The following is a 13,671-nucleotide window of genomic DNA, read 5'->3' on the forward strand; positions in this document are numbered from 1 at the left end:
ATTTATACAGTTGTTTATCGAAGCCTTTAAAAAAATTACCTCCAGAAATAAAAGTAATATATTTCTATTGTAAGTACAATCCAATGACAAAAATCTTAAAAATCGCAAAAATATGCTCGTTGTGGAAAAAAATTTGCTTCATATAAATTGTTTTGTCGAAGTCTACGGCACGCTAGATGATTTTCGAGAATAAGCAGTTTATTTACTTACCGCAGGTTAATTTTTGTTTTTTTGATACTTCTATATTACATCTTTGTAACAATAGCTTGCAACCACTACGAGAATGGATATGAACACTGATAAAGTGACAAAATTTTAGACAAAACCCACATTCTTCGTAGCAAATCATTGATCTACAATCACTAGGCGTTACTACGCGCTACGGAGCTACGGCCTCGTAGCACTCCACGGCTCGTAGCTACACACTTCGTAGCTACGCGCGCCGTAGCACAAAGGTATATTCTCATTCACACACAGTACAAAAAGTTTACAATAGTAAGTTGCTATTGTCTTATTTATGAAAACAGATATTTTTATTGTATTCATAATTAAAATGAGACGATTAATTGACGATTCTGTGGTTAGGCATGTAACAAAATCTTCATTCATGTTCATCATGCTACGACGCGACGTAGTAGTTCGTAGCTAAACGGCTTGGTTGTTTTACTTAGTAGCCTAATGTAAACAAATAATGTCGATTTTGCAATGATCGAAAATTTTTATTTAACTTTAAAGTTTTTAAAGAAAAACAATGCATAATGAATTTCCCCCGTTTCACCAGTGTGTCTTCGCGAATGAAAGATCCGCTAGATGGCGGGACGTGGTTGTGGGGTCTGACTGCTGCGTGATTCGTGGATTTTGACATATCTGTCAATGTCATGTCAAAAATAACCAATCATGCAGCATTTGGACCTCGCGATCTGGCGGATTTTTCATTCGCGAAAACCCTCATTGTTAATTCGCACCGGCTGCCGCGTAAAACTGTAGCCACCGAAAGTGCATCACCGCTAATTTGAAGATCTTACGGTATCAAGTAGGGTTGCCAGATGGAAACTTACCAAATCCGGGACAATCCTACTAAGAAAACGGTGTTGGGACTTGACATTAGTAAAAATATCTTGGTTTCTCAAATGATTTAATTTGTATTTTAAAAGAAAAATGCCATTTATTTCAAATACACACTTTTATTAAATAAGTAATGTACGTCAACGTACATAATAGGACTCACAGGCAGGCCAGCCGTGTCATTTGTTATTACATAGGTATATTAGTTTATTTTGACACAAAACTATTAGGTTTTGCGGAAATCCGGGACAGTAATGTCGAATTACTGGACACGGGACAAGACGCAAAATTCCGGGACAATCCCGGATTTCCCGGGCATCTGGCAACCCTAGTATCAAGAGATTACGGCGCTGCAGTGAGGGGCGGGGCGGGGGGCGCGGGCCGCGACCCGGTCACGCTCGCCTCGCGCCCAGTGCGGCCGCGGCGCTCCGCCGGCGCGCACCGCGCCGCACCACCTATATCCAACCGTACGCGAACACACCACACAGACTGCCACATCAATCACTACACAATGATAGTCGAAATACAGGAGGTATGTGCGGCTACATCTACAAATCCAACCCTCGTTTCTATACGGATGTGTCAATCTGCACTGGATGACTGACATAATCTGCGACGAAAAACGAACGGTCGGTCGGGCGTTGGAGCCCGAAGTTTTTACTTTTCTGTGAAGTTCACAAGTCTAGATTAAAGATCGTGTAGGGCGGCGATGTCAGTGGGTCAACGCACAGTGCGTGCGGGACGCGGGCGGGCGGGGCCGCGGGGAGGGGTCGGGCGTTGCACCGCTGCAGGGCGCAGGCAGTGCAGGCCGCCGACGCTACGCACTGCGAACGGAGCCGCTGCCCGGCCTGTGGGCGTTGCAACGCTCCATTACAACTTAATACTCACGATTACTAGTGCATGATAGTGTTGATGACTCACGTGCTCGTTTGAATGGTGATATTTGTAGAGTAAACATATGTTGCGATTTGAAAGGACTGACGACGGTGTAATTGGATTACGTTTCTGTTTTATGAGTTATGGAATATAACCTGGAATTATGTGCTATGAATTAAAAAATTCGGGGTATGTCACTTGGATTGCTGTTTTTTAAACGTGCCCTATATACAGTTCAGTCATTGGTAACATATCTTTACTTGTGCGGTGAGAGCTACTCGAGTTGATGGGGCTCTTGGGAGCTGGAGGCTTTGCTAAATGACCCGGCAGCGTGCGCTTATAGTGTGGAAAGTGTGAAGTCCTAACGAGCTATTCTGCGACTAGTGGTCCGCCACTTGAGCTCGACAACCTTGACATGTAATGAACTATTCATAGTTAGACACCGCTGCATCTTGATGTCCAATTGTTTTGGTAGAATGCACAGAAGATTAATTGTTAAGTTCTCGTAAAGAAATGTTATTTACTTATTTAGATAATTTAATCTAGAGCTATGCCACTACATTAATTTATGGTGACAGGTCTTTAGACACTATTTCCCATAAAAATATATTACAAAAATGTGACGAAAATGCTCACATTTTCATGTCGTAGCGAAGTAGCAAGACATTCCCATATTAGTGAGTGACTAATTAATTACTTAGTTTTATTTAGTGCACTTTCGAATATGAAATCGTATTAATTGAAAAGTATTTGATTTGCGACTAGTTTTATTATTGAGGTCCATACCGAAATGATGAGCTTTATATCAAGCAAGAAATATATTAGAAATTTGCATGTCCCCATTTATAGGTGATTGTCAGACCGATAACTTACGAGACTATACATAATATTCATTTTGTAAAAGTAGAATATAAGTTCTTGTTATGATATTGAAAATTAAATGATTGTTGTCTTTCCCAGGAGGTTAGAGGAAAGAGGCCTTTCAAGATATGGGACAGTTCGAGGAACGTAAGGAAGGGGTTGGTGGTCACAAGTTTCGAGGAGTTAATACATAGAGGTGAGTGCAGTATACACGCAACCAGTAACTTAGTTATCCTATTTAGCGATTTACTACACATTTCATGGTTGTAATTAGGTCGTTGCAGTCTACAAAACGTATATTTTGGTACTAATTAGGTACCAGATGGTAGACGCTTCGTTAACCTAAAACGGAGCACGTCGACTAAAACTTCGACTAGAATACATAACCTAATAATGCTAATAATAACTCCTAACAATGGCAACTCAGCACTCCACTCAGGTCTAATTAGAACCAAATTAGCGTCGCGCCGCTCAGTTGACGTGTGGCCTCGCCTGTGGACCAGCAGCAGGTCAATAAGGTTGCGCGCAGATGCTCCGCCTGACCTGCTTTCAGTGTACCGTTAGATTACCGGTCACTAGCTCCAGCGAACCCGGCATTGGAGCGTAGCACTTCGTAAGCGACTGTCGCTTACATTTTCCCGTGAATATTTGGTCACCAGGACTCGTCGATTTTGATAAACTTCATATTTTTGTCAGGTAAAGAGAAGTTATCGGTAGCGGCGAGTGAGCCGGTGCGGCTGGTGCTTGAGAGCGACGGGACGCAGGTTGAAGACGGCGATTATTGGCGAACCCTTCCCCCCAACACCGTGCTGTTATTGCTTCGGCAGGGAGAGCGATGGTATCCCACGGGCGTCGACGTCATCAAGGCTGGTATGTACATAGCAAAAATAGATACTTAGTCTTATCTATCTCGTAGTGAGTTCCGTAATCAAATGCCCCCTTTCTCCATTCCAGCAATCTCGGCTATCCCAAAAATAGTATGCGAGACGATCCACGCGCTCGAGCTGCACGATGAAACACCTTCATGGAAGATCATGGACAACAAGGGGCGAGTCACGGTGGTGTTGCACTGGGACCAGCGGCCGCAGGCGTCACCGGCCGCGCGCTCTCCCTCGCGCCAAGCCAAGCCCGACCGGCGGCCCTCGCTCGTGATCCAGACGTCGCTGGACCGGCCGCAGCCCCCGCCGCCGCACATCACGGTCGTCAACCACGACGAGCCGGGGCCCGCGCCGCGCGGCCGCCTGTCCCGCGCCTCCGGCTCGCTGGAGCACCCGCCGGGCGCCGTGCACGTGCACACGGCCGAGTGCCGCGCCGGCTCCGCCTCGCCCGCGCCCGCGCCGCCCGCGCGGCCTCCTCCCGATGAGTGCGACTTCCACTGCTGCGCGCTCCACGAGGAGGGCCGCCGCATCGCCGTGCACAAGAGCGTCGCCACCTCGCCCATCCAGGACGCGCAGCCGCGGGCCTCCCCGCAGGGCCGGCCGAAGGGCCACGTGCGCTTCCTCGACGCCGAGTCCGCCCGGCGCGGCGACCGAGACTCCTCCGAGAGCGAGACCGAGAACACCCTCGTCGAAGACGAGGCGGTCACCTCCGAGAAGTTTCTGCTACTGATTGACCAGCTCAGCGTGGATCAAAAGAGGCATCTCACCATCAAGGACATCGGCATAATCTTGGAGCGGCTCAGCTCGAAGATCCTCGACGTGGAACGGCTCGACCGCGAATCGGAATCGGACGACTGCTACAATTGGACCATCAAGGCGACGATCAGAGGCGACGCGCTGCGGGAGTTGGGCGTGATATACAACGGGAATTATTATGCGATCAGTGAACACCCAGGCTACCGGGAGGAGAACGAGGAGGCCGGCGACGAAGGGGAAGAAGAGGAAGAGGAAGACAGACTCTGATCGGGCCTGTGCGGCGCCGCCGTGCCCGCCGCCGCCGCCGCCGTGCGCCATGCGCTGTGCCGCATCGCCGCGCGCTGAGGGCGCCGCCCCGGGCACTGCGCCCGCGCCGCACACCCGCACCCCGCCGCCGCCTCCCCCCTGCAGGTCACGTCGGATGTCCGCGCCTGACCAGGCCTCGAGACATGGACGAGAGGAGGTCGGCTCGCCGAGCCAGATTGGAGAACGAGCATACGAAGAGTTGGTATCGTCGACGCGCCTGGGCTGAAAATATATCTAGCCCCAATCACGGCAAAATCCACCATTTTTTTGAGAAATAGTTTACATTCACACCGTGCACCGGAACGCCCCGATTTAGTTTCGGTTTCTGTTGAGGCGCGTCGCGGCTTGGAAAGGAAGTAACGTCAGCGAGCTCAGGAAGATTGAATGTCGCAGTGAATGTTTAGAGACTTTTATGAAATTTGTCGCGGACTCGTCTCGCGGCGTCGTTAGCGTCGCGAGGCGCGCCGCCGATCCCTAGTTGATAAATAGCGGAATTATTGTAAGTAAAACTGACTTCCTATCGATTTCTAAGGTGATTACTTATGTGCCCGGGCGGGCCTCGTCCGCGCCGGCCACTCACTCTAGCGTACGATGTGTATTATACCCGATGTCACTGGACATAACAACAGCACAAATGTTTATCATCGAGAATCGTCAATGTTCTTAGTTATAATAAATTATACAAGTGTTAGCGACGATTTACAATAATATACCATTTCAGCAACTGTCTAAGTTCCGGTTCCTGCCGGTCCGTTCCGTTCCGCTACCTATTTTTTCGCACTGCGGCTACATTATTTATTCACATTCGTGTTGGCCTAATGTTTTGGGATATAAGTTACTGACATATAACTTCTGCAACTGTGGCATTTTATATTGTTGCCGCTCAGAACTAAATTTGATAACATCGCAATTATATTGTGAGTAAGACTCCAAGAAAAACAATAAATAAATATACAAACGTAGTACGTCTTATACTTATATGTGGTATCAGCATAAGCGCAAACCGACAATTTACTGAATGATGCAGGTAATATGCTCACATATTCAGGTGAATAAAATATACTAATATTATATATTTATGGTGGGAAGTTATATGAAGTAGTATTGGCAGCAAATAATTTGGGAGGAGTTGGGATTTGAGGAGCAGGCACTGAGCAGCGCGGTGGCCGGCCCCGTGCGAGCCGCGACCCCGCCTTCAGGAGGCGTTTAGTTCCAAAACATAGGACGATGATTCAGAGAGAGCACTCGTATATAATAGATAAAATATAATAAATTATATTAATAAATAAATTGAATGTTATAAAAGAGGTTGTAACTAAAATACGAATATACCGTCACCGCATCACGTCATCGTGCCAAAATTGGGGTATTGGTAGTTGTAAGTTGATTCTTGTATTTATTAGCTCTATGGTATTGTAGTATTATTGTATAATGTTTTTAATTTTTGTATAGTACAGATACGTGATCGATTCACACTAATGTATGATATAAATGAAGTTTAATAAGTTTTACAGCTCCGCGGGGGTTTCATAAATTGTAAAGTTATTTAAGGTGTAATTACTATTATTATTGAATACGTGATTACCTGCACTCGTGGTAAGGTACAGTTCATTTGTTTGTTCGGAGACGTGTTCACAGCGTCGTGAGCGATTGTGTCATGCAGTCTTTTGGTGTTGAGTGTCTTTTGTGTGTTATCTATCTGTTCTTTATACAAACCGGTCTATGAAAATAACTTTTCAACTATACTACCTCATATTTAATTTCATCGGATCGATTAACGCTAACCTAAGTAAAGTGAAATAGTATGGTACATTTATTAATATGTACAAAAAGTCAGCATGGAATATGTACATTCTCTATAAGTACATTTTCATGGACCGGTGATCATTTTGATACTTTGATTCATCATAATTATATAAAATTTATTTTTAAGGTTTGATATTGTGACTTGTCATAAAATTAATTGGTTTTTAAATATTCTCGCTATTGGAATTAGCTGTAATGTTGCGTTACAATAATGGACTATTCGATCGAAGTGGCTTACTGTACTGCCACGATTCGCGACCTTCACCCTCCTCGTAGACCCGGGCCGTGTGTCGTTCGTTAGTACACACACGGCTGCATAATGAATTTTATTAGGATTATAATTGTTCTCGTTTTCGTAACGCATAAGTGACTTCAGCATAATGTGTGTTAAAGTTTCTACAACTTTCTCGGTGCTCAATTGATATCGATGTTTCTGGCGAGAATGAAGATTCTAAATATTAATAATAACTGAAGTTAGTGTAACGTACCGTCGCGTTGTACTGAGATGAAGTCACTGTGCGCAGCCAGCGCAGCGTGTAGTTGTGTTACCTTCGATTTGAGCGCGATTCGTTTGTACAGGTAAAGGTGAGTCTATGATGTTACGACTCGTTACGCACATTATATTATATCTAGTTAAAACGTTCCGTTTTAATATTTTTATGTGTATAGGATAACGAGGTATTGTACGAGTAATGATTTGTGGCCGCGCGGCTATTTCCGCATTGTGTCGGGCGACTGACTGAATACACTCACGCGATTGATACTGTGCAAGCTTTGATACTTTTCAGTGCGATATCTGAAACGATTTATGTTTTTTCATTAAAATTGTTTGCTGAGTTTTTCCATTGAAATGTAATTTCAAATTTCAATTTAATATTATAGCAATAATAAAGCGGAAAACTCTGCTAAAACTTTCACAAACTTCATGAGTGAACAATACTCGTAAAATAAGAAGAGTATATTAGCTATGTACAATATCAATCGCTAACTTATTTGTTCTGTCGCAGTATACACAGTATAATATTGTTGCGCAGTCAGCAAGTTCAGACGACGCATACACTTCCTCAACAGTCCAGTAGGACAGTACTGTTACAGTCCAGACAGTTAAGTAAGTCGATGCGAACATTTTATGTGGTTCGTTTTGCTGATTGTACCGGCAGGTTGACAGCCTGAGTTCTGATTCCGTTAATTTTTTAATTCCTTTAAATATCTGCTATCTACAATAAAATATCTAAAAGTGCTCACTAAAATCAGCGTCGATTTTCCTACTTAAAACAGTATGAGCATTTAATGAAATAGGTAATTTAATATTTACAAATCTACTGAAAGATTGATAGGAATCAGGAACTTGCGCTGAAGTAACGAAACGACTGCTCGACTTTGCCTTGACAATATGATACGGGTTATGGTACCGAGTAGGTACGTAATTTGAATATACATACCTACATAACGTTTAGATAACTAATACGATGTAAAGATGCAGTTTTTCGACGGGACACGCGTTTTGGAATCTCGTTTTTGGACGAATCCTTTTAAACAGTAACGTCAGACATCCCTCGATCAACAAATACGTAAATTATGAATGTTAGTTAATATCATAACCAATACAGTGTATAGCACTTAGGACGCAGTTTTCATTTTAATATTACGTGCCAAACGGTTTTGTATGTATTTGTATCATTTGTAATGTATTTCACAAACAAAAGTTTTACAGCTTTAAAACACGTTGACTATGGGTTAAAAGTACACTATAAATCGGTCATCTGTTATTTTTTTACTATAAAGTATTGATTTAACTACGCAGTTATTTTAATTCTATTCATAATTGGATAATTAAGGAACTAGCTTGAGTTCGTAAATTTTTACGATTATTTAAGTAGGTAGATTGAGGATTTAATAACAATATATGAATAATTGTTTGTTTTTGAAATACATTATGTATTTTGTAATCGTGTGCCAATAAAGCGTTCGGTGCTAAACCATCGTGAATTCCTACTTCATAAATTATTATACGAAATATGAATCGGCACATCGTTTTGTATTAATATTGATCAGTTTATGATGTCTCTGGACGCAGGCTAAACTAGTTTATTTAATACATATTTTTGATCAAACATTTGGGTTTGATTTTGGGAATAACATATTAATATTGGTTTCTGATGAGTGTATAATGTGTGTTTTTGTGCCACATTTGACATGGTCAAGTGAGGCGTCCAGAGACAAGTTACGTTGAGTTGGTGCACTGTGGCGCGCGAGTCGCGGTCACCGCTTCCGTGGGAGCGACCGACACATCTTCACTGCCACTAATTTAAAAATAAAATATTGGAAACGAACTCGGGTGTCTTATTTGGATTTTTTATTTTAATTTGCTTTCCACAATTTATAATATTTAGACTCAATTTCAATTCTAAAGCGTTACGTAATATTACTTGTGATTAATTTATAAACAGTGAGAGAAACATCTCGCAATTAGGTAGGTACGCACTGATTTAACTATAACAAAAAAAAAAACCAAGGAAATATACAGGAATCCACAGCTTTTATAAAAATGTAAACATTCTTGTCTCTACATTAATCCTGTCTATTTGACAAAAATTTAAACAATAACTTTAATGAAACATTTTCGTCAAATGGCGAACAGACAAGTTGAAGTAATAATCTCATTCTCAAGGCAATATTAAAATATCTATACCTACTAATATTATAAAGCTGTTAGAGTCTCGTTTGTTTGCTTCAACGCACTAATCTCAGGAACTAGTGGTCCGATTTTAAGAAATAATTTTGTATTGGATAGCCCATTTATCGAACAAGGCTTTAGTTAGGCTATATAGCACCACCCTACAGTCAATAGGGGCGGAGCAGTAAAAAGCAAAACCGGGAAATATTATTCTTCACGCGTACGAAGTCGCGGGCATAGCTAGTAAAATAAATGAATCATGGACTTAGTGGTACGTTTAAGTAGGTGTTTACCAGTATTTAAATTACGTTCGAATTCTAAATCCTATTTTGCATAAGCTGCAACACTTCAATTCGATGAGCTTTCTAAAGAATGACATCTTCCAACCGTTTTCAGACAAGATTATGTTTACTTAAAGGTCGTTAAAACCTATCTCCTCCAGACAACCATCAAGTCTATACTTAGAACTCAATGCAATGCCCTTTTGCATGAGCACAAGTCTATATTTAACTAGGTAATACGATCTTGCAAAGTTTTTTGGCGATAATAATATTATTTACTTTCTGCTAAGCGATATTCAATATCGAGAAAAGGGAACTTGGTGTAAGTACCTACTTATGCAAATGATTTTGCCAATTTATAAGACCACTTAAGTACCATCTTTGTAAATAAATAAATCTTTGAATTGAATAATTGAACATTGAAACACAATTTAAGATTTAAGTAATTTGGTTTAAGATAAAGTTGTAATTTTATGCTGCGTCTTAAACATACCTACCTTTTTTGTAGCATTTAAAAGTACTTAGTGAAAAACTAACGTCACCTAGCGTGCTGTTGCTATTTGTGCTATTGCAATAATCGCGTGCACGTAATTCGCCAACTGCTCCTTGAGACGTCCTCGAGCCAAGGACACTACACGCCTCGGGACGTGAGTGGAGTCGAGCGAAATGAGCGAAAAAGCAACACGAGAAAAACAAAGTTGACTCTTAAAACATTTCGAGACATTAGTCACTTTCAGCACTCATTTTAATAGCTGTAATATGTATAGAAGACTGTGCGAGTATTAAATTGTTTTTGAATTGTAGTACCAACGTATTTACAATGCAACTAAAGTCCGGATTAAAAAATAACGCCCAAACTAGATCTAATCTTAGTCATAGGTCATAGTAACACTATCCTGCGATCGATCTTAAAATTGCACAAATAAATGGACAAATTCAACCGACTTTTGGTCGGTTGAATTTTAATTACCCAAACTATTGATAAGAATCTAGTTTCGGGCAAGCAAAGTAGGTACTCTACTTTTTTTATTTTGGAGTTATAAAATTCAGGGCGTTTATTAGGCGTAGGCGAAATGCTTGCAAAACCATAATAAACTATATGCAAACTTCTTCTAAAACATAGACTACAATTTTTAAGTCATCAAGTTTTAAGCGAAGAACGTCAAAGTCATCAGTCATTACATAATCGCAAAAGATTTGAATTGTAAAATTTTGATTCAACCTACTAAAATTACAAGAAATTTACGAAATGCTTTCAAGAATGCTGCGAGCGACTATGAAATTGGGGGAGTGGAAGAAATTGGCGGTGCTAAATATGAGGGGGAAAAGGAGGTATTCGGAGCTGGTGCCTCCCAACCAGTACGACGTGCCCATTCCGAACAGGCTGAAGCTGGGCTACGCGCTGAAGGTCCACTGGGAGATTATCCCGCTGTTCGTTACCACTTGCGCCGCCATGAGCCTGTTGTTCGGCTCTATTATTTGGGCTTGCTGGCACAAGGTTGGTAGTGCATATGTATTTTCTCTAAGTGATAGTGGGTGATATTGCTGTCATGAGCAAGTCTCAATCTATATTAAGAAACGTGGGTCTGATAATTATAAAAACGAAAGAGTCAAAAGAAATCTTTCATTAATTTTATCACATTAGATTAAACGAAAATAAAACATTGCTAACGCGTTTATGTCTTTTACGTGATTATAGCGATACCACCTGATAAGCAAATATTTGAATTATGCACGCTTGTCCGTGATCTCTGAGGTTACAATATGGTTGAGCGAAGCGATGGCTGGTTCAATCGTCATAATAATGTGAACAGGCGTTGCTTTCAGATACTCTCCATAGCTGTAGAACTGGAAATCTACTCGTGTTAATGTGTTTTGTTTTCCAGGTGGACGTAGTGTTCAGCACGCACAACCGCGACAACATCTCGCGCACGATGGACCTGCGCAACCCGTCCATCCACAAGATCGTGCTCATCAACCAGCGCTACGAGCCGTGGCCGGAGATGGCCGACCTCCTCGACAAGATGCGCGTGGCTGAGAGGCGAGTGGTGGCGCGCGCGCAGTCTTGCAGCTTCGCATAACACAACGGAACAAAAATACTCAAATCAATCTTTGCAGTCAATTTCGCTGTGAAGATCTCAAATGAATTCGGAATGAGGTTTATGAAAACACGTGTGTAAGTTACTACTCCAAGTGATGATCTGGGACAGTGCAACGTGGTAATTGCCATGACTTGTAAGTCATAAAATGTGAACCAAAATGATTGTGTTGTCTCGTTCTACTTGTGCTTGTAAGTGAAGTAGCTGTATTGCCGATTTTTTCAAATAAACACTTATCTTCCGATTTTTTGGTTTCATTGCTTTGTATTTCATTCTTATGTTGCCAATAAATAGATTGGAGGAGGATAAAATTAAGATCCATAACCGTAAATAGCGATGCGACTATCCATGGTCGATGGGATCACACCACGAGAGAGTAGCATACGAAGACTGCAGGGACTACAGACTTTTTTTTTACGAAAAAAAAAAAACGCGGGTTCACAGAATAACTGGTAATTAAAAAAATAAATAAGCAAAAAATATTAATTTATTAAAAAAGCTTCACAATAATTTATCAAGGGGTACGTTACATAAACGTTACAATAGGGCATTTCACTTGTACAGGCAAAAGGAAGCAGAAGTTCTCAAGTCCGTTATTGTGGCACTTGGCTCTTGAAGTCTAGTGAGATGCTGGTCTTAGGAACAGCTGGAATTCACTGATCTTCTCATATTGACATAGAAGCACCTGCGGTTTTGCCATTCTTCTTCTGATTTCCGAATGGTGATCACTAGTCTTCACTCCAAGTGCGGCGCTGCAGTAGTGACGTCACCTACGGGTGGCCACGACTGAGCGCGGACGAGCGCGCGTTTCTCCTAAGGGTGATTGCACGACTGAGCGCGGACAAGCGCGCGTTTCTCCGCCATCTTCATCTTGTCCAGCACGTCCTGCATCTCTGGCCAGGGCTCGTAGCGCTGGTTGATGGTTATCACCTTGTGCACGGACGGGTTCCGCAGGTCCATGGTACGGGATATGTTCTCGCGGTTGTGCGTGCTGAACACTATGTCCACCTGCAAGATCAATAAAATTATTAATTAATTACTATACCATTATATCAGAGTAAATACAAATGAGTAGGTCATCTTCATAGAAACGCCCGAGCGCGGTTTGTATGTGAGCGCGCCAATACGTCGCACACACTGACAAAATTTAGCGTGGATTAGCGGCGAGGTGCGCTGAATTTTGTCAGTGTGTGCGTGCGCGCGCTCACATATAAACCGCGCTCGGTGCGTTTCTATGAAGATGACCTACTCATTTGTATTGACTCTGATTATATTAAATAAATAAGTAAGTACCTAACCAAAAAAACAGTACTAAAGGATTTGCCACACTGGATGTGTTCTACGGTCTGCTGTTTATAAGTTGTTCATGCATGATGCGGGCTGCGTTCACTTTGCCCCACCGCAGACCACAGAACGCACCAGTGTAGAATCCTGTAAAGTTCAAGGTAAAAAGATCTGCTTAGATTGAGCTAGGTAATGTGTACAAAACCATATTATACAAGTCTGAAGTCACCTTATTCCTGGCGGCGTAAATGATCGCTACCACCACGAGCGCAATCGAGGTGAAGGTGGTTAAGAACAAAGGGATAGTCTCCCAGTACTCCTTCAGGACGTGGCCGATCTGCAGCTTCTTTGGGATGGGGATGTCGTACTGAGTGGGAGGCATGATGTCGGAGTATTGCCGCACCGGCACGATCACCTGGGCGACCGGCCTGGGCGGGACGCGCCATAACTGCTTCACAGATGCCCGTACTAATTTTGAAAACATTTTCTAATACATCACTTGTAGTTTACATACAAGTAACGTATTAATTAAAATTTAATTCTTCTCATATGCTTCTCATGTTACCAAAACTGTTTTCTCAATTTTCTTTTTCTCTGTCACTGACTGTCAATAGATTGGTTTTTTTGGCATAATTATTACAGTGGTGTTTGAAAAATATTAACGAGGTTGTAATACAAATTTGATTTGTAATTCTACTTAATGAAATCGTCCGTCTTACTACGTTTTGTTATAAAATTATCATATTATTGAAAATATAATAAAATATAAAATGGTTATCACT

At 42.0% G+C, this 13,671-nt stretch overlaps 3 protein-coding genes across 3 annotated transcripts; 2 read left to right on the forward strand and 1 right to left on the reverse strand.

Moving 5' to 3' along the window:
* Positions 1-1,512: 1,512 nt before the first annotated feature.
* LOC135072103 (uncharacterized) lies at positions 1,513-4,710 on the forward strand. The gene is made up of 4 exons (XM_063966055.1): positions 1,513-1,597; positions 2,902-2,998; positions 3,499-3,672; positions 3,757-4,710. Exons 1-4 carry the CDS (start codon positions 1,577-1,579, stop codon positions 4,701-4,703), a joined length of 1,239 nt encoding a protein of 412 aa, XP_063822125.1. The 5' UTR covers positions 1,513-1,576; the 3' UTR covers positions 4,704-4,710.
* Positions 4,711-10,674: 5,964 nt separating this feature from the next.
* LOC135071622 (uncharacterized) lies at positions 10,675-11,830 on the forward strand. Its single transcript, XM_063965385.1, has 2 exons — positions 10,675-11,004; positions 11,393-11,830. The coding sequence occupies exons 1-2, from the start codon at positions 10,756-10,758 to the stop codon at positions 11,585-11,587; spliced, it is 444 nt and encodes a 147-aa protein (XP_063821455.1). The 5' UTR covers positions 10,675-10,755; the 3' UTR covers positions 11,588-11,830.
* Positions 11,831-12,074: 244 nt separating this feature from the next.
* On the reverse strand, positions 12,075-13,500 carry LOC135072193 (uncharacterized). The gene is made up of 2 exons (XM_063966148.1): positions 13,119-13,500; positions 12,075-12,613 (listed from the first exon to the last, which is right to left on the reverse strand). The coding sequence occupies exons 1-2, from the start codon at positions 13,371-13,373 to the stop codon at positions 12,419-12,421; spliced, it is 450 nt and encodes a 149-aa protein (XP_063822218.1). The 5' UTR covers positions 13,374-13,500; the 3' UTR covers positions 12,075-12,418.
* Between the last annotated feature and the right edge of the window lie 171 nt (positions 13,501-13,671).

This window comes from Ostrinia nubilalis, chromosome 5 (genome assembly GCF_963855985.1).
Source record: "Ostrinia nubilalis chromosome 5, ilOstNubi1.1, whole genome shotgun sequence".
In the NCBI taxonomy this organism is placed as follows: Eukaryota; Metazoa; Arthropoda; class Insecta; order Lepidoptera; family Crambidae; genus Ostrinia; species Ostrinia nubilalis.